Source organism: Coenobita brevimanus, chromosome 40, assembly GCF_032717465.1.
Source record: "Coenobita brevimanus isolate Jiangsu-jjx chromosome 40, ASM3271746v2, whole genome shotgun sequence".
Classification (NCBI taxonomy): domain Eukaryota; kingdom Metazoa; phylum Arthropoda; class Malacostraca; order Decapoda; family Coenobitidae; genus Coenobita; species Coenobita brevimanus.
In genome coordinates this window covers 47,552,665-47,574,725 of record NC_136993.1, presented here as the reverse complement: position 1 = coordinate 47,574,725, position 22,061 = coordinate 47,552,665, and the positions used below count along the sequence as shown (strand labels likewise).

At 42.8% G+C, this 22,061-nt stretch overlaps 1 protein-coding gene across 1 annotated transcript; it reads right to left on the bottom strand.

Moving 5' to 3' along the window:
- Positions 1 to 830: 830 nt before the first annotated feature.
- Positions 831 to 21,468, bottom strand: LOC145397083 (uncharacterized). Its single transcript, XM_080270289.1, has 2 exons — positions 21,078 to 21,468; positions 831 to 3,421 (listed from the first exon to the last, which is right to left on the bottom strand). Exons 1-2 carry the CDS (start codon positions 21,466 to 21,468, stop codon positions 831 to 833), a joined length of 2,982 nt encoding a protein of 993 aa, XP_080126415.1.
- Between the last annotated feature and the right edge of the window lie 593 nt (positions 21,469 to 22,061).

Below are 22,061 nucleotides of genomic sequence, written 5' to 3'. Positions count from 1 at the left end.
TGATGACTCGTGGATCTCTGTCTCTAGGCCTTCAGTTTGGAAGTCCCCATCATCAAAAAGACACAAGAAAACTCTTCAAGTTCAGAGCAGATCTAAAATTTTGCTACTGTCATTGATCGAGATGGCAATGTTAACCATTAGCACACTCTAGAGGATCAGACTGAATAAGGAGTATTAATCATCATCGTCATCATCATCCGGGCCTCCTGTTCCACCCTAGGGCAGGGTGAAGAGTAGCAATGTACAGACAGCCCAAATTTGCCCAATCCAATGGGCTATGCTTCCATTTACTCATTATTCAAGTTCCCAGAATCCTGGCTCTATCGGATACGCCAACAACATTCACCACATTTTGTAGCTTCATATAAATGTATCCAACAGAGTCAGTTCAGATGCTGCCGCGTTGGTATGGTATGGTATGGTAAAGATTCCCCCTTCGTTCTTGTAGAAGGTGCTGGGCCGTAAGTTAGCCTGCAGTCAGTGAGGTCAGGCGTTAATATGTAAGTGGCAGAGGCAGTCTTAGCAGCCCCTCGGCTGTTTTGTTGATTGAAGTTAAAGTAGAGAGATACACACAAACACACACACACACACACACACACACATTTATACATATATACATGTACACATATCCATATGTACATACACATATATACATACAAACACACATACATGTATATATATATAACAACACAGGCACACCATAGGCATACACGCTAGGTGAGAGGGGGAGCAGAAAGCACAACTTGAGTTAGAACAGGGAGGAAAGTCGTGGCTACAACATAGGCTGCAGCATATCGGAGGGTAACTGTCGGTCTGGCAGCTGCATGGGTTCAGGGTATATCAGGATTGGGAAGGGGGTATCTTTTCCTGATCCGGGAGGTGGCTGGACATCTGAGGAGGTAGTGCAGGAGGGGGAAGGGGGTGGTTATCTGGCAGTGCTGGCACTCAGAATCAGGGTCTGCATCCTCATCCGCAATCTCAGAAAAACACTTATAACCAAGACCAAGGTGGCGCAGGCGATTAAGTGTTTTTGTGTCATATCTGGTGTTATTCGGCAGGGACTTATATTGTGTAGCCACAGCATACCATCTGGCAGAGGGGGAGCCCAGTTGTACATGATGACGGTGATCTGCTTTAGTTAAAGCAGCTGTCTTATGTCTGATGGAGCGTTTGGCCTGGCTTAAGGTGGTTGGTATTTCAAGGTCAATATTGGGTCTATCAAGGGCGGTCTTCGCTGTACGGTCAGCCTTTTCATTCCCGACAATGCCGACATGATTTGGGATCCAAATGATGGTGATCGATCCCCCTGCATTGCAGATTGCAATGGCAGTGTTGAAAATGTCATATATAAGTTTAGTGTTGTCACTGTGAGTGTGTCGGTGAAGCGTGTGGATGGCTGAAGCTGAGTCTGTGTGTATGATGGTGGGGGATGTAGGGACGTGCTCCAGGACGTCAGAGATGGCAGCAGAGATAGCTGCCAGCTCAGCTTGAAGGGTGGAGGCCCCATGTGTGATGCACAAGCCATGGAAACGATCCCCACACACAAAGGCTGCTCCGGCCTTTGAAGATGTAACTGAGCTGTCGGTGCAGTATGTGGCCGAGTCAGGGACTGCAAGGGTGGCGATTCGTCTGAGCCCCTCTTGACGTATCAGTTGGATGGGGGTTTGGGTCTTGGGTGGAGAGCGGGGGATGATGAGATTTAGCAGAGGGGGGCTCCAAGGAGGCTGAGCCTGGTAGGTGGCTCCATGTGCAGTAGAGACCTGCACGATGTAATCAGCCAGGTTGTACTCATGAATAGGATGTATGGCGCTGTGAACCCAGCAGTGTGACAGTAGGTCAGGGTGGAGATTAACTGCTGCTACGAGTTGGGGCAGGAGTGGGAGGGGAGAGGCGTTGTGGACAAACTTGGCTGCGAGACCAGCCACTCTAGCCCCTATGTGGAGGTGTAGTGACTCCAGGTTACACTCCAAGCGGAGGTTGCAAAGGCGTGTCCACTTGGGGGCTCCAGTCATAATCTGCATAGCATGATTTTGGATGACCTCCAGTTTGTCAAGCAGCGGAGAGTTAATAGTAGGGAGTGCTGGGGCTACATAGTCAACCAAGGCTCTGATGGTCTGTATATAAAAGAGGCGGAGGACTTTGTAAGTTGCTCCTCTCCCCTTTCCTGCCAAGGACCTCAGTGCATTCAGGCGGAGCTTCGTTTGTTCTCGGAGGTGGTTAACTTCTTGGTTAAATGAAAGTCTGGATTTGAAGATGACTACGAGGTACTTGTGCGTGGTGACGTATTCAATTATGGAATTGCCAAGGTGGAGCTGGTCTGTAGGAGGGTTGATGAGGAAAGGGAGGGCCTTGGTCTTATGGGGGTTGATCTTAAGCTCCAGCTCTGTACATTTTCGGTGGAGTCTCGTCAGGGACCTCTGGGCTTTAGCATGGTAGGGGCTCCCATGGACGACCAAAGTTATATCATCTGCATAACAGAGGAGGTGAGCTCTGGGGCCTAGGTCCACTTGCAGAAGGCAGTCTATTAAAATATTGAAGAGCGTGGGGCTGAGAATGCTGCCCTGTGGGATGCCATTCATGTGCTGGTATTCTGAGGATGTGTGCCCCTGGAAGCATACTGCTGCTCTCCGAGCCTGGAGAAAACTTTCCAGCCAGCTTAGGAGGCGACCCTTAACCCCCCTGCTTTCCAGGGCTGCCAGGGTGACCTCTGGGCATGCCAGCTCGAAGGCCTTCTCCAGGTCAATAAAGACTGCTAGGCCTCTGCCGCCATGCAGCTCAGAGAGGAACGAACTCAGACACTCAGCTGTCCCCTTACCTCTGGTGTAGGCAAAGATGTGGCTATGAAGGGGTGGCAGGAGCCAGTCGAGCCTCTGGAGCACCATCCTCTCGGCAGTCTTGCATAGGCAGCTAAGAAGGGACATGGGCCTGAAGGCTGTGGGGTCAGGTGGTTTGGGAATGGGGTGAATGGTGGCAGTCATCCACTGCTCAGGGAGTTTGCCCAGGGACCACGAATGGTTAAGTATATCTAAGAAGGCAGATATCGTTGTGGCGCCAGCGTGCGTAAGCATGGAATACATGATACCATCTGGGCCTGGGGCAGTGTCAGTGCTGGTTTTGAGTGCGTTATCAAGTTCTTGCATGGTAAACAACTGATCACAGTCCGCGGGGGTGGTCTTGCAGGTGTGTATCAGATCTGATCTGGCCTGGTGTAGGGCTTCCTGCTGATGTCTAGTGTCTTCAGAAAGCTGGGTGGGTGAGGTCCGCAGAGCAAATGCAGCAGCCAACCTTTCAGCCTCTCCCTTTGGATCGGGGTGAGAGGGGGGATGAAGTGGGAGGGGGCTAGAGATGCTCCTCAGCTTCTTCCAGATGCTCCCCAGCTTCGAATGAGCTCCTAGGGACCGACACCATTCCAACCACTTTGCTAAAAAGCGAGGCCAAATCCATGATCATGCACATCTCACAGCATTCATCCAGCCAGCTCAATCTCTTGTCAGTTCTCTAGCCTCAACAACTTCCAAAAATGTCTTCCTTACACACTCATCCACTACATCTCTCCACCTTTTCCTTGGCCTACCTCGCCTCCTTCCTCCATCAAATTCGCTCAGATATACTATACCTTTTTCGCCTCTCTATTGTTATCCATTCTCTTCACATGACCATACCACCTTAGTACACTCTCTTCGATCCTGGTGTCCACAGACTTCCTCACTCCACATCTTTCACGAATCACATTATTTCGTATCCTATCCACACTCTGTACTCCACCTACATCCTCAGCAGTCCCATCTCCACTGCTCTTATTCTTGACTTTTCATTTTCATGCCACACCATTGTCTCACATCCATATGATAAAGTTGGCACTATCACTCCTTCATGCAACACTGGTGCAGATGGAACACTCAAGCCTCTGTTGCTTATCAAGGCTTTCATTGCACCAAGACTTTTCTTTCTAGTGTCACTCTACTTTCCACTTCTTTTGCACATTTTTCGCCTTTTTCTATCACTGTACCCAGGTATATGAACTCTCTCACCAATTCCAGTATCTCTCCAATCACTGTAACATCGCACTTGGAGTCACCTTTCTCAATAACCATCACTTTACTCTTTTCTACATTTACTATCAAGGCACGACGCTCACGGACCTCAGCAAAACTCTGCACTAGTCTACCAAGTTCTTGTCCGGTACTTGCAGGCATTACTGCATCATCAGCACACAACAAATTTGAGATATTCCGTCCATCACCATTCATTACCAGTGCCATCCCACTCTCCATTACTCGTGTTTTTACTTCTCTCATCACCCTCCATATCTATATATTGAACAATCATGGGGACATCACACAGCCTTGTTGCACGCCCACACCAATCGTGAACTATTCACTTAGATGCCCATTAACCCTTACACATGCTTCGCTACCATCATAAAAACTCTTGAGGAGTATTACTTACATCTCTCTCTCTCTCTCTCTCTCTCTCTCTCATCTCATCTTATCAGCCATTTGTGTATCCACTGCAGGATCGGCCTATCCTCACGGAAGTGGTGATGATACAGCCAATATATCTCTACCAAGTGGCTTAGGCTGTCTGGTAGAGATTGTATGTAGGGTAAGAAGTGCTTGTAAGTGTAATTGTAGTGTTGTGGTGGCTTTGGATGTGTGTGTAGTCTGTGAACCAAGTGTAATTGGCCTGCGCAAGCCGACTGGGTGCAAGCATACTTTACAGCATGTGACACTGGTTCAACCACAGCACACCTTGTGTCGGACAAAGCAGAACGTGGGCAGAAGAACGTTCCCAAAGTTTATTACCCTGGCGGGGTGCAAACCCTTGTTCTTCAGTGTACGAAAATGCACACTTTACCACTGTAACACAGAGACACCATATTATATATATATATATATATATCTATATATATATATATATATATATATATATATATATATATATATATATACACACACACACACACACACACACACACATACAGTAATCCCTCAATTATCTGGACTAAATTGAGCCAAAGGCATGTCTGGGTAGTGGCAAAATCCGGATAATGAACACTGTTTCCCTACCACACCCAGATCCTACCTACACCTACCTCCAACATATACCTAACTCATATGTACAGTACCTATGCTTAATTTAGCAGTGTTTTCCGGTCATTCATGCATATTAAGCCATCAAAACACACACAGGCATATCAAAAGTCCTGGTAAACACCAAGAAAGCCATGCAGAAAAATAATTGAAAACCAGAAAACACCCTACCTATTCACTACTGTATGTACAGTACTCCCTCTTATATTGGTACTGTTTCCAGGTCATTGTGGCATATTTCGGCATCAAAACATACATAGGAATATCCTTAATAATTTTCAACACCAAGGAAACCATGCAGAAAATCCATTGAAAACCAAAAAACCACCCTACCTAAACACTACTGTATTTACAGTACCCCTCCTTATTTTGGTAGTTCTTTCAGGTCATTCTGGCATATTTTGGCATTAAAACATACTGTGATAAATTTTTGACTTTGTATAAATCGGTATCCTCTGTCGGGGCAACAAGATGTACGAAATTTCTAGTATTTTCTAGTAAACAACTCGTAGGTCCTTACTCGTCCCTAAGATTGTCCTTAAGTAATTTCAAAGAAGTCTCATAGGGTTAGGTGAACCATGACTTACACCTTAACTCACCTAACTATTACTCTTCTATCTCCTAGCTAATCCTCCCTTGAATTGGCCAATTCGTAAAGGTTACTTAGTTAGGGAGTGTCGGACAACAAATGACGATGAGCCTGCTTTTTTAACAATTGCTTGGGCTGTCAAGTGCCCTTGAGATGCGTGTGTACAAACGTGCTAGCTTGATGATGTCTAGGAGCAGAGAGATACAAATGGCTGGGTTCTTCTTCCTCATTGGATTTGAAGGTGCCGACTATTAACCCCTTAACCGTGGGACATCACTTTCGTGATGCTTGGGAGCAAGGGATCATACCGCGGTGCGTCACTTGTGATTGTGTGTTATTTTGAATTTGCCCGGGCTTCCAAGTGGTGGCTTGTATCATCTATCAGTACTGCCAATGTCTAACACTAGTCAGCACTCCTAATCTCATCTGTACTCCCATCCATTGTTGACAATTTAGTCATTTCTCCCCGTTCTTGACTCCCCTCCCTACCTCCCCTCCATTACCCTCTCCTCTCGCCTGCCCAGCCGTGCTACGCTAAGTAAATCTTCCCTGGAATTTTCCACTGATTTCATCCATTGAAATAAGCCCTATGCCCTATTCTTATACCAAATAATATATACAAAAAAGAAAATAAGGTAAGTGATAGTGCCATACACCTGGAATTGGCTAATTATCACCTGACAACACCTCACATGCACTCGTTTGCTAATTTTCGCTGTTTATTTCCCCTTGAAATATGCCATATAATCTATTCTCGTAATAAAAATATATATAACAAAGGAAGGGAGAAGCCTAAGTGATATTTACATTCACCTGGAACTACCTAATTATTGCAGGCCACCACACTGTAATCTACGCCAAGTAAATCTTCCCTGGAATTTTTCACTGATTTCATCCATCGAAATAAGCCCTATGCCCTATTCTTATACCAAATAATATATACAAAAATGAAATAAGGTAAGTGATAGTGCCATACACCTGGAATTGGCTAATTATCACCTGATAACACCTCACGTGCACTCGTTCGCTAATTTTCGCTGTTTATTTCCCCTTGATATATGCCGTATAATCTATTCTCGTAATAAAAATGTATATAAAAAGGAAGGGAGAAGTTCTAAGTGATATTTGCATTCACCTGGAACTACCTAATTTATTATGTATTGTCTAGATTTCCTGCCAATCATTTCATAGCATATATATTAGCAGCTGTCACCAGGCTTACATTGGCAGCATTGCACTTCCCCTAGGCAGGCCACCACACTGTATTCAGTTTACTGTCGTCTTTCAAGGTGAAAGCACGTCGGATTCGCTCCTGTCCAATTCTGCCGCTTTTTAGCCCCATGCAAAGGGCCCTGTGACCTCTACCCCCTACTAAACCTTGTGTGGAAAGGGGTAAAGGGCTAAGTGACTGCTGTGGAACGTGAAATGGCTAATTTGTCAATTAAAATGATAAGACAGTGACTACGATGTTTCTGGTGAGTAAAACAGTGCAAGTGGAAATGTAAATAATGTGTAAACAGCAAGTGAAAGCAATGAATGTAAATGTAAGTGAACAGTGGAAAATAGTTTTATAAGTTACTGCAAGTGACAGTGAATAACACAGTGTAAATAAAATAGAAATGTAAGTAATGTAAATAAAATAGAGAATGTAAATAGAAATAGAAATGAGTTGTATTATAAGAATACGAGTATATATACTAGGAGTAATGAAAGTGAAAGTTTCACTCTAGCATGTATGAATACTATGAGTTATGAAAGTGAAGGTGAAAGTGACAGATTCACTCTCAACGCTAGTATACAGGATGAGAAAGTGAATGCTACGTATTTTACTGAAAGAGAAATTGAATGCTTACAGTGACAATAAACTACTATTACTGAAGGAAAATTATGGATGAAGACTGTAGATATCTATAAGTGTTATATAGTAATAGAAATATAAAGTGTGAGTGTTTTTATGAATAATAAATGACAGAACACCAGCGGCCAATGATCGCAAGTGGGAAGGTCATACGCGCTCGTAATTTTCATTTTCACAGTGTTTTTTTTTGGGGGGGGAGTATGGATTCCAAACTATTTGAGAATCATAGAATAGTGTTTCTAGTGATAATATCAGGCTGTGGTAATCATATTACGGGTTGTCAGGAAGTGCAAAGTGGAGACTTCGTTACCCAACTTCAGAGGTCTCCACAAGTCCTACGGTACTCGGCGAAGGCTCAACAAACATCCCAAGAGAAAGCTGAAGGTATGTGCCATATGCATATTTAATTTTAATATTCTTGGACTAAAAACTGATTTTTGGCAAATATTTTTAGAGAGTCTGTCGGAGCACGAATATGCCCGTGGGACATGCAAGTCAAAGCAAAACAAGCCCGTGGTTTAGGGGTTAATTAATTTCAATGCTACATGCAGTTAGCTTACATCATGATATATACAGGACGAATCTAACTAATTATTCTTTGTTTAATTAAACTGAAGCCAAACCAAATATTCCTTTCACCTATGTAAATATGTTAAACCTACATCTGCTTTCATGTGAGGCATCTCATCCTCTAGTCACATCATCTAACGCACAGATGCAGTTTAGGTCAAGGGAACTTTCCAAATAATTACATGTACTTACATTTTAGTTGTCCAAGAGGGTTAAATGCAGCAGCATTTAATTTATCTATAATACGAATTATTAAAGAGAGCGTAATTTCTGGGTTGTAAAAACCACTTGAATAGTTGTTAACGATCTCAGGTTTTCCTCTGCTTTCTAACCAGGGATGACTATTTTAAAAAGTAGAGAGCACAACTCCTCTGGGGGAAAATATTTCCCACAGTTTTGGAGCCAGGCCAAAAATGATACGCTGTATCATATAATATGACCCTTAGCCAGGAGTTCCCTCCTTAGTTCTTGAGAACCCTGTGCTGCGGCCCTTCTAGGTCGCGCATCCTGACCCGTTTGATCTCCACCATCCCCTGTATCTGGGATAGCCACTAACTCAAGGGGTAACAGTTTATCAATAGGTTTTATGCTGGTATTTCCCCTACATTTTATTTATACGAGTCTCGGCACCCCCTCTGAATCCAGGTGCATGGAGATCACCTTAGCTAATGGCCACTGGGATCTTGGTTGTTCTGTTTTCACTAAGACCACATCTCCTATGTTTATAACAGATTTATTGCTGGCAGCTTGAGCCCCATAATATCTTTCTCGTAGGCTCGAAAGATATCCTCTGCTCCAATGCCTATTCCAAGTATCCAATACCCTTTTCAGGCGTTGATATCCCTCCCGCAGATGTTGTCCTAAATCATTATTTTCAATGGTAGGATCATCAACTTCTTCTTGGATATCCACACAAGGCACCGGATGGAACTTTCTGTCATATAACATATGAGCCAGTGTCAAGGCCTCAATCAAAACGCTAGTGTCATCTAAATAAGTTAGGGGTCTATTATTAATCCTATTTTCAATTTCAGTTGTCACTGCTCTTAAATCCTCTCTTGTGATTTTAGTTCTGTGTAATGTTTTCCTTAGGCAGTTCTTGGCAATGACAATCATTCGTTTGGTAAATCCATTTTGCCATGATGCTCTTGGAGCTATGAACTGCCAGGTACAAATTCGTATTTCCAGTGCCAACTTAACCTTTGGTTCATTGATTATGTTCAACAATAAAGGTGCTGCTCCAACGAAATTAGTTCCGTTGTCACTTAATAATTTGTAAGGACAAGCCCTTCTATTGGCAATTCTTCAAATGACGTTCAGGAATATCTCTGAGCTCAGATCTTCCACCATTTTGGTCCAAAGACTGCAGCACACCAGCATGTAGAGTCAATTCGTGGGCTTCCTTTACAATTAACTTTACAAAGTATCCACTCATGGGTAATAATATGGGATGTCTAGTATGGAGAGGCAAATCAGCCTTTATTATTCGGCCCCGGGATCTAATCAGACCCTTTCTAAGAACAAGCCTAAATCTTTTATCAGCTTATTCTTGTTCCCAGTCCCTTGGCCTAAAACGTCATGTAACTCTCCATAATAGTTCTTTTGTATTCTTTTAAGCCAATATTCCATGGGATCTAACTTCTGAAACCCCACTTTCTTATTAAAAAATTCAACAACTAATTTACTGGTGTTAATAAGTTGTCTTATTGATGAGAATCGGCTAATATCAATTACTTCTGCTCAGATACTACAGGATCCTCAGCAATACAATACTGTTTCTGCTCAGGCCAATCTTTAGTGAGTAACCATTTAGGACCTTTAAACCGCAAGTTATCTTTGATCAGTCTCTTTACAGTCGAACCTCTCGAGAGCAGATCAGCTGGGTTTTGTTTAGAGGATACATGCATGAATTTATAATTGGAAGACAGCTCTTTAATAGTATTCACTCTATTTTGGACGAAAGGAATTTTACTGTCTTCCTTCCCTATCCAGTAAAGACAAATCTCACTGTCAGTCCATATATAGATATCCTCAAACTGAGTATCAAGAGTAGTGGTCAAATACCTGGCCAATTTAGTTCCTACTTCTATGGAGGCCAATTCCATTTGAGGTAGGCTTCTTCCTTTAACTGGTGCAACTCTGGCTTTGGACATAATAATCTTACTATCCTCTTCTGTTGCGCAATAAGCTACTGCTCCATAGGCCCTTTGAGAAGCATCACAAAATATGTGTAAGTGCAACTTCTACCTACTGCTTATTTCCCTGAGAATACATATGGTTGATGTAGTTTCAAACTCTTTTCTAATCTGTTCCCATGGTTCCACACATGTCTCACCCAATTCTGTGTCCCAGTCTAACCCTTCTCGCCAAGCCTCCTGCACTAAACATTTGCTCCTAATAACTGTAGGACTGACCAATCCTAATGGGTCAAATAACCTGGAGACCAGACTTAACAAGGACCTCTTGGTGAGAGTGACATCAGAGAACTTAAATGGTTTCAAACTTATTACATCAGCTGTTGTATCCCAGGTAAGACCTAACACATTTTGAATTTTGGGAATGTCAGAATTTGGATAGTCCTCTTGTATTTTTTTCTTCAAAAGCGGTGAATTTGTATGCCGGCTCTGTAACGGCAACTTTGCCCTCCCACATTCGGAATTGGCTACTTCATAAGCCTTCAATGCTTCCGACTCTGTATCAGCAACACCTTGGAAATTATCCATGTAAAAAGCCTGCCCTATTTCTGGGCATCTGGGATTTTCAAAATAGTGCTTTAAAGTGTTGCAAAGTAGGAAAGGACTAGCACAAGAGCCAAAGAGCACCGGTCGGAAACAGTAAGTTTTCAAAGGACTATCCTCATTTTGAGGATCATAACCCCAGAGGAATTTTGTAAATTTCCTGTCCCCCTCTCTCAGTCCTATTCTGAGAAAAACTTTACTAATGTCTGCTGTAAAAGCATAAGGTTTCTCTCTAAATCTTAGTAACACAATTCCTAGCTTCTCTGTTAGTGTTGGTCCAGAGTATATGCAATCGTTCAAGCTAGCTGATCCCTTGGACGCTTTACTACTACAATTTAACGCAGTCCTTGTGGGAGTAGTTACTGAATCCTTGCTTACAGCATGATGTAGTAAGTAGTGTCCTTCTTTGTTGTTAACAGGGAATTCTACCTCTTCTATAAATTTATTCTTCAATTGATCTTTTATGATATTATCATATATGGTTAGATGTTCTAGTTTATCTCTCAACTTTTTTAGAAGAGTATTTAACTGAGCCTTAGCTGCTTGGTAATTTGTTGGTAACTCCGAATGGTTTAGTTTCCATGGTAATCCTACCCAATACTGTCAATCCTTAAACTCAATAGAGTGATTATACAAATCCAAATTTATTTGATCATCAGGGGTTGGTTCCTCAGAGTGTATTCCTACACTGTCTAGGTCCTACAATTTGTGTACAGGTTCAGTATTTTCATCCAACAAGTCATTTAGTTGAGTAGGTTCTAATTCTACACCTATTTTAGCTACCATCAATGACTGTGTGGGGGTAACAAAGACTGAGTCTACTAGTTTGGCATCTCCTTTAACTTGCATTGGAAAAGGCAACTGACCCATAATAAGGTTACCTCCTGGAGTCTTGAACAACTGCACCTTATTCTTCTTGAAAGTCCTATGTAGGAATCTTCCACAATAATCAGAACCAATTATCATTTTTGTGAGACCCACAGCATCTGATTCCACATTCCGTTTTGCCAAATTTATCCCTGAGCTTTGTAGATGATCAGAGGTTTCCTTCAGTCCTTATATATATATATATATATATATATATATATATATATATATATATATTATCCAGTACAGCTGCTGTTGTATGACATTTATATCTGCCTAATTGAATTACAGGCCTATCTTAATCCAAAGACTGACCATTCTTAGTTGTTAAGATTGCCTCTATATTATCCAGTACTGCTGCTGTTATATGGCATTTATATCTGCCTAATTGTATTACAGGCCTATCTTAATCAAAAGACTGACCTTTCTTAGTTATTAAGAATCCTGTAATGCCTAAATTTACCTTGCCAATAATCTATCTATCTATATACCTAGGCTGCTTCCCCCAAGGAAAGGGAGGTAGCCGAGACAGGATGACACACTCCCCATTTACTCATCTATTGAAACACATTCATTCGCATCTTAGCCTCAAAGGGGAGAAGGGACAGATCCTCACCGCACCACACCGCACAAGGGTCAACTGCACAGTGCAATCAGTGACATCAACAGCAGGGCCCGACAGCAGAGCTGGTTTACCCCTGCCACATGATAATAGACCCATCCCTTTACCCGCACCTGACCTGACTAGCTGATCAGACCAAATGCGGCAGAATATCCCCTCAGGGCTGCGTCATCATTTATTCATTCACAATTTCTCTCCATTTATTTCTGTCATGCACAGCCACTCTTCCTTGCTCAACAGACATCCCTCTCTCATCCAGCGCTCTCTTCACACTGTCCATCCATCCTATTTGTGGTCTCCCTCTTAGCCTTATACCTCTCACATCAGATCTAGTTATCTTTTCCACCAATCGCTTATTATCCATTCTTTTCATATGCCCAAACTATCGCAACACCCTCTGCTCAACTCTACCAGCTATCTCCCAAACAACTGCAGTTCTCCTTCGCACTTCATCATTTTGCACTCGATCCATACGTGTCACTCCACACATACTCCTCAGACACCTCATCTCCATTACATTCAAACTTTTCCTCTCTGCTACACCCATATTCCATGTTTCAGCCCCATATAACGTAGTCGGTACCACAACACCCTCATACAGCCTTCTCTTTACATCCATTCTAAGCGAATGACATCTTAACACTTTTTTCATTCCTCCCAGCACCTTACCTATTTCATTCATTCTAAACTTCACTTTTGCATCTATTCTTCCATCCACAGCACATGTGACCCTAAATATTTAAAACACTCTACCTCCTCAAGCAACTCACCATTCAGAACTATAATGATCCTCCTACCATCTACCAACCTCGTACACTTAATCACTTTACTCTTCTTATTTACATTCAATTTCCTCCTATCACACACCCTTCCAAACTCCTCTACCAAATGTCTCAATCTCGCTTCTGAATCAGCCACCAGTGTTGTATCATCTGCAAACAGCAGCTGCTTCAGATTCCACTCTCGACCATCAACATTCACCAGACTCAGACCTCCACCTAAAACTCATGCATTCACCTCCCTTACAATATAAATATTAAACAACCAAGGCGACATCACACATCCCTGATGCAGCCCCACTCTCACGGGAAACCAATAACTCATAGCATTCCCCACTCTTACACACACACTACTATTTACATAAAAACTTTTCACCGCTTGTAGTAACCTACCATCAAGTCCACACAATATTATAACAGTCCACAAAGCCTCCCTATCAATTCTATCATACACTTTCTCAAAATTCATGAATACCCAAAACATCCTTGCCTTTCGCTTAATACTTTTCACACACTTGTCTCAAGCAGACACCTGATCCACGCATCCCTTCCCTCTCCTAAAGCCACACTGCTCATCACCAATCACTCCCTCTGTACCCTCTCTAACTTTCATAATTAACACTCTACCATATACCTTACCTACAACATTCAATAGACTTACACCCCTAAAGCTAATACATTCATACTTATCACCCTTGCCTTTATACAACGGGACCACAGAAGCACTTGCCCAGTCAATTGGCACCATACCTTTCACAAAGCACACATTCAACTGTCTTACTAACCAGTCAACAATAGTCACTCCACCACCCTTCAGGCATTCCACAGCACACCCATCCATACCTGCAGCTTTCCTTGTTTTCATCTCCTTTACTGCCTTCTCCACTTCCTCCTTCGTGATCAAAGAATCATTCAACTCTCCCAACACATTTATTCCTTGCACCCTTCCATCCGCCACAATCTCAGCCACCTTTCCTCCTCTACATTTAACAATCTTTCAAAATACTCTGCCCATCTCTTCCTTACTGCATCCATCTCAATTAACATCCTTCCATCCTCTGCTTTTACTCGCTCTTCCTTCCCAGACTCTCCCTTTCGTACCCTTTTAACCTCCTTCGAGAACATTTTCTTATTCTGTTGAAAATTCTCAGTCAGCCGCCTACCCCAGCTCTCATCTGCTGCCACTTTAGCATCACGCACAGCCCTTCTCGACCTATTCCTCTGTACGTTATACCTTTCATATGACACCTCATCCTTCCTCTGCAGCCACACTTCATATGCACGTCTCTTCTCAGCCACAGCCATACTTACTTCCTCGCACCACCATTCACCTCCTTTTCTTACACCACCACCCACACGTCTCACACCACACACCTCTTCTGCATGCCCCACCACAACACTCCTAAACAACTGCCATTCCTCCTCCACACTGCCATTTTCCTGATCTTTCACTGCGTTCCACTCATCGTTCAATTTCTCCTGATACTCTATCATTTTCTCTCTTTTATCTAACTCACTCACTTTCAAAACCTCCCTGCCACACCTAACCCTCCTAGCTTTCACCCATCTCTTACCTACTCTTAACTTTCCCTCCAACAGGTAGTGGTCAGACATACCTCCACCCTCTCCTCTCAGAACTCTCACATCCAACAATCTTCCTATTACATTTCTAGACACAACCATATAGTCCGTCAATGCCAATAATAGGTAACTTTAATTTCTCCACAACGTCTTCAGAAATAAAGGTTTTCTGAGCACCCGTATCAAAAAGGGGACATGCTAATAGGTTTCTATGCTCAATCAATACCTTCACATCTGCTATTGGAACTGCAGCTGGCATTACTACTGCAGTATTCCCCTTTGCAATTGTTATATTGACTCCTGCAGGTTTAGGAACCTCATTTTTCATCCTTGGACACAGGGCACTATGATGATCCTTTTTGCATTTAAAACAAATTTTAAATTTAATCTTACAGTCCGCGGAAGTATGTTCGGAATTCATACAGATTATACAACACCCCAGTTCCTGAAGCTTTCCTACTCTAGAAGCATAATCAGGATACTGTTGGCAAGATGCACTGGAATGTTGCTCACCAGAAAATGCACAAACTTTCCAGTCCTTACCATGGAAGGTTTTAGTTCCTTAACTTCATCAGCTTGTCTATTCCTTGTTTTTTAATACTTTATCCTTAGCCTTTAAGGATATAAGGAAAGTACCTATCTCTTCTTTAGGTACATACTTAGTCTTCTCTGAATTAGGTTTCCCAACCAGTTGATTATTGGGTTTTTTCTTTATTTCAGTCATCTGTTTAATCTTAGTAGGTTTTACCGTTCCTTGCAAGTGTTTACAGAGTTTCGTCAAGCCTTTGTCAATCTCTTCACAGAAGAAATTATCCTTTTGGTACCTACCATACAAGGCATCCTTGGTTTTTTGTAGAAGCTTTAAGGACACAGTTCTTGAAAGCACCCAATCTTATGCCTTAATATCTTCATAAGTACCTAAGGCCGTTAAGTTACAACTCATTGCAATTCTAAAATTTTGCAAGGAATCAAAATCGTGTCTAGGTAGGGGTGATTCAATTAGAGCCTTCAGTAACTGAGTAATAACTTGCTCCCTGTCTTCGTACTTTTGTCTGAGGACAGTCAAGGCCACCTCATAATTATTTTCTTCTATTGGTAGTTCTTTTATCAGCTGATATGGTGTTCCTTTGACCTGTTCTAACAGATACGTGAGTTTTGCAGACCTTAGGGAGATCTGTTCTATCATGTACTAAATATTTGAACTGATCCCAAAAGGATTTTCAGTTTTGCTTCCCATCAAACTCCGGAAGCGTTATTTGTGGTAACACAGCTCTACCTCACTGTTCCACAATTTGTGTTTCCACGGCAGTCGCAGCTAATTTTGTCTCTAGTGTCTTTACTACAGTTAAGTATTCTTCTAATTTACCTTCAAACTTAGTAGTTTCTGACTCTAAGAGTTCCTTATCATCAGCTTTTGCTATAGCCGCTTCTAAAGATATATAACCTGCTTCATATTTATTCCATCGGCCTTTCAGTATATTTAGGAGACTATTTAATTTCTCCCTGGACAGAGGTATTTCGTCCAACGATTGTCTGCAATCATTTATTGCTCTAGTTATCCATCCAGCTTTACTATTAGAAGATCTTTGCAACAAGGAAACAGACGTGTTGACTGATTTCTAATTCAATAATTAACTACGAGTTTCAACCACAGATTTATTTCAGCTTAGTAATTATTTGATTATTATAAATTTTGAAGAGAGTAGGGATTAAGTCCACTTATCAAACCTATCCTCTTGGGTTATTAAACCCCCCCCACTAAATTTCCAAATACACATTTTCTGGCTCAGCTAATTATTCATTTAAATTTTGAGGAGTTTAGGAATTAGGTTCGTAATATCCAATCTATCCTCCTGGGTTATTAAACCTTTAGGGTTATATTTAATCTCCACACTCAATTTCCAAAACATCCATTTTCCCTGAACTCGGTATGAACGAATTTCCACATCATCCACTGCAACCGAACGTGGTAGTAGGTTATACCCAACAAAATCAACTTTAAACACATTCAGTGCTTCGGCACACATCTCTCCACACTTGCTGGGGGCACCAAAATGTTAGAAATTTTTGACTTTGTATAAATTGGCGGAGGGTTAGTGCCCCTCCCCGGAAAACAACTAACTAAAAAAACAAACAAGAAGCCTCGGACAAGGACTGACCAAACGATGACCACCCAGGACCGGACAAAGGACTTGGTAATGGGTACATGGAATGTAAGAGGAGCGAATGATGAGGTGAAAGAGAGAGAGATTGTTCAGGTGCTTGAGGGTGCGAAAGTGGATGTATGTGGAATAACTGAAACAAAATGGAGAGGAGAAAGTGTGAGAGACTGGAAGTATGGATGGGGTATATATGCAGGAGTAGGTGAGAATGAGAGGGCAAAGGAAGGAGTATGTATAGTTGTGAGTAAAAGATGGAAGAAGAGCATAAGACAGTATGGATCAGTTGGGTCAAGGATTGTGTGGGTAAAGTTGAAAGTTGGAATACAAATGTGGGTGATTGTGTGTATGTATGTGCCAACACAAGATCGTGCTAGAAGAGTGAGAGCAGAGTTCTGTACAAATGTAGAAGTGTGCATGGAAAAGTTTGGAAGGAATGAGAGAGCGTTTTTGATCGGTGATATGAATAGTAAAGTTGGGAATGTGAAGGTGGATGGAATAGTTGGTGAGTGGGGTGTGCCTGCTGAGATAGATGAGAATGGGAGTGCGTTAGTGGACATTTGTGCTGGGAGGGGGTTGGTAATAGCCAATACCCTCTTCAGGCATAAAATGATCCACAGGTATACATGGCGAGTGATGAGAAGGGTGGATGGTGAACTGAATGAAAGGAAGGCAATGATTGATTATGTGTGTGTGGATGAAAGGATGCGAAGATGTGTAATGGATGCAAGAGCTTATAGATGTTGGGGGAGTGGACTTTCTGACCATTACTTGGTGGTGGCCAGAATTAGGATTCAAGTAAGATGGAGGAATAGAAGAAGGGAAAGACGAGAGGAAGGAGTAGTTGCAAGGAGAGTGGAAAGGTTACAAGAGGATGAGAAAAAGGCAGAGTATAAGAGAGAAGTGGAGGAACGATTGGGCAAATATGAATTGGAGCAGATGGGAGATGTGGAAGGTGTGTGTAAGATATTTAAAGAAGAAATATGTGCAGCATGTGATGTGGTGTGTGGAAGGAAGAGAAGACGGAGGGGGGTGCAAGGAGCAGCGTGGTGGACTGAAGAGGTGAGACAGGCTGTGGCACAAAAGAAGAAAGCATACAATGAATGGATGAGAAATAGGGGCGTGGAAGAAGTTGAGAGGCGGAAGAGAGAGTTATATGTAGAAAGAAAGAGAGAGGTGAAAAGATTAGTAAGAGAGAGTAAGAAGAGAGTGGATGAGGAATTTGGAAGGAATTTGAGTGTAAAGTGGAGGGACTGTAAGAAAATGCTCTGGAATGAGGTGAAAAGAGAAAGACAGGGTGGAAGTGAAGTTAGCAGGGGAGTGAAATATAAAAATGGTAGATTACTAGTGGAGAAGGGAGAAAAAGTGAGCAGATGGAGAGAACAATTTAAGGAATTGTTGAACATAGAGGATGGAAGTAATGCGAGTATAAGTGGCTGGGGAATGGCTGCGAGAAGGAGGGAGGTGAGAAGACAGGAAGAAATCAGTAGGATAGAAGTTGTGGAAGCAATGAAGAAATTAAATCAGGGAAAGCCCCAGGAATTGATGGAGTGTGTGGTGAAATGCTGAAGCATGGGTGAAAGATAGTAGTACAATGGATGTGGAAGATGTGCAGATTGGCCTGGGAGGAAGGTAGAGTCCCAGAGGATTGGAAGTCAGGTATAATTATTCCATTGTACAAAGGAAAAGGGGAAAAAGAAGTGTGTGGTAATCATAGGAGGATTTGTCTTCTTACTATAATAGGAAAAGTGTATGGTAGGATACTTATTGACAGAGTTAGAGAAAGAACAGAGAAATTAGTTGGAGAAGAACAGGGAGGCTTTAGGAAGGGAAGAGGTTGTGTAGATCAGATATTCATTCTTAGATCTTTAGTGGAAAAGTTTCTAGAGAAGGGAAAGAAGTTGTATGTGGCTTTCATGGATTTGGAGAAAGCATATGACAGGGTGGATAGACAAGGATTGTGGAAAGTGTTAAGAATATATGGAGTAGATGGGAAGTTGTTGAATGCTGTGAAGAGTATGTACGATGGTGCGAAGGCTGCAGTGCGTGTGGATGGTGAACTAAGTGAATTTTTCTCTTTGAAAGTTGGGTTGAAACAGGGATGTGTCATGTCTCCATGGTTGTTCAATCTGTACATGGATGGGGTAATAAAAGAGGTACAAGGTAGGGTAGTGGATGTTGGAGTGGCCCTGGTGAGAGAGGATAGTGTTTAGAAACTCCCTGTACTGTTGTTTGCAGATGATACTGTGTTGTTGAGTGTAGACGAAGGGGAGCTGCAAGGCTTGGTCGATGAGTTTGGGAGAGTGTGTAAGAAACGGAATCTAAAGGTGAATGTAGGGAAGTGTAAAGTGATGGTCTTTGAGAGAGGTGAAGTCAGTGAATGTACAGTGAGGTTGGATGGTGAGGAATTGGAAAATGTGAGTACGTTTAAGTACTTGGGTAGTGTGATGGGTAAGGATGGAGGTTTGGAGGATGAAGTGCTTGAAAGGGTACAGCAGGGAAGAAAGGTTGCTGGTTCTTTGAAAGCAGTGATAAGAAACAGGGAAGTGAGCATGGAAGTGAAAAAGCTACTACATGACAGTATTGTGATGCCAACTCTAACGTATGGAAGTGAAGCTTGGACGTTGTTGGAAGGACACAAGTCAAGAGTGAGAGCAGTGGAAATGAGTTATTTAAGAGGAGCCTGTGGAGTCACATGGAGAGACAGGCTGACGAATGAGGATATAAAGAAGCGTTGTGGTGTGGATGTGGACTTGATAGGAAGCGTTATGAGGAACACACTGAGGTGGTTTGGCCATGTGGAGAGGATGGAGGGTGAAAGACTGACGAAGAGAGTGTATGTGAGTGAGGTGGAGGGGGGAAGAGGGAGGGGGAGGCCGAGGATGAGATGGAGGGATGGGGTGGAGAGGTATATGAGAGAGGGGGGTGTAAGTTGGGAGCAGGGTAGTGAAATGGCGGGGGACAGGGCGACTTGGAGGCGATTTGTTTGTGGCCACCCCAAACGGGATTGAGGCGTCTGGCAATAGTTAGATAGATAGATAAATTGGTATCCTCTGTCGGGGTAACAAGACGTACGAAATTTCTAGTATTGTCTAGTAAACAACTCGTAGGTCCTTACTCATTCCTAAGATTGTCCTTAAGTAATTTCAAACAAGTCTCATAGGGTTAGGTGAACCATAACTTACACATTAGTTCACCTAACTATTACCTTTCTATCTCCTAGCTAATACCCCCTTGAATTGGCCAATTCGTAAAGGTTCCTTAGCTAGGGAGTGTCGAACAACAAATGACGACGAGCCTGCTTTTCTGTCAGTTGCTTGGGCTGTCAAGTATCTTTGAGGTGCGTATGTACAAACGTGCTAGCTAGACGATGTTTAGGAGCAGAGAGATACAAACTGGTTGGCTTCTTCTTCATCGGATTTGAAGGTGCCAACTATAAGTTAATTACAATGCTAAATACAGTTAGCTTACATCATGATATATACAGGGCGAATCTAACTAATTATTCTTAGTTCAATTAAACTAAATCCAAACCAAATATTCTCCTCACCTATGTAAATATGTTAAACCTACATCTGCTTTTATATGAGGCTTCTCATCCTCTAGTCACGTCATCTAACGCGGAAACACAGTTTAGATTAAAGGAACTTTCCAGATAATTACATGTAATTACAATATAGTTGTCCACAAGGATTAAGTGCAGTAGCATTTAATTTATCAATAATAAGAATAATTAAAGAGAACGTAATTTCTGGGTTGTAAAAACCACTTGAATAGTTCTTAATGATCTCAGGTTTTCCTGTGCTTTCTAACCAGGGACGATTATTTTAAAAAGTAGAGAGCGCAACTGATCTGGGGGAAAATATTTCCCACACGTACATAGGAATATCCTAAGTAATTTGCAACACCAAAAACATCATAAAAAAAAATAACATGCTGAAAACCAAAAAACACCCTACCTGAACACTACTGTATGTACAGTACCTCTCCTGTTTTTGGCACTGTTTAGGGGTCATTCTGCCATACTGTGACCTCAAATTATATATAGAATTATCCTAAATAAATTTTAGCACCAAGGAACCTACGATAGAAACCTAAAGCTACCTGCCAAAAACATTCCATTGGTGTACTTACCATCCAGTGCACTGCCGCCAGGCTTCGTAACCCATCACCTCCTGCAGGTTGTCCCGTGTGGTCTAGTAGCAAAAACTAGCTCCTAACAGAGGTCAGAGAATTCGTCTTTGTCATCCTCAACCTGCTGGAGCTGGGCAATGACTGGTGATATGTGGTGCGCCGATGGTGGTCTACCCACCTCAGGAGACTCGGAAGACAACCGCAAACTTACGTCTAACGGAGACTCAACGGCTGTCGACGTGCTCAGTTGCGGGCCCAAAGGTGAAGGTATGAAATGAACTGGTGGTAGTGGTGATGGTGAGAATGGGCTGGCACTCATGGGGGTTGCAGGCTTGAAGAATGAGTCGATCCTGGTCTGACAGTAGGACTGACGATTCTGCTGGAGGATAACAGCATCCCTGACTGCCTGCAGCTTCATCATCAGGCAGAGCAGCACCAACTCCCTGTCACAGTGTGGGTGCACAGCATACTCCAGCATCCCCTCCAGGTAATCACAGAGGACACTGAGATGAGGGACAGAAGGAGTTGCAGTTGGCTGCGAGTCAGAGTCCTCATCCCCATTCTCGTCGGTCCCACTGTGCTACTCCTTGGCAGCAGAGGCAGTAGCGGTGATCTCATGAGACATGGTCTGGTAACCAGAATCATCGCCCTCATCGTCCAACCAATCCTGCAGGTCATCAACGTCCACCTGTTCTCCTGCATGTCTAAGGTGGCTGTGGAAATCATCCATATCAAACCATGTCGTGCTCAGTTTCAATTCCCTGCAGGAGACAAGACCAACCGCTTTCAAGGGTTTTGACGGAGACTTCCTTCCATGCGTTCTCCCCAGTTGAACACGGCAGACTTCAGATCATAACACCGAAGATTCTGCAAGGTCCGCTCCACACATGTGTCCTCTACCATGTCCTTGTCCTCCAGCACCACCATCACCTTGTTCAGGAACCTCTGGCAGTACAGTCTCTCGGCAGCTGTGACAACACCCTGGTCCATTGGTTAAATCAGAGCGGTCGTATTAGGTGGCAGAAACATGCACCTAATCCGCCTGTCAAAAGCAACCAAATCCTTCTCAGA

Coding starts and splice junctions, on each gene's coding strand:
- LOC145397083 (XM_080270289.1), bottom strand. CDS start 21,468: ATGCTGGAGTATGCTGTGCACCCACACTGTGACAGGGAGTTGGTGCTG. Junction 3,422..21,077: donor AGACGAATTCTCTGACCTCT/GTTAGGAGCTAG, acceptor CTCGCTTTTTAG/CAAAGTGGTTGGAATGGTGT.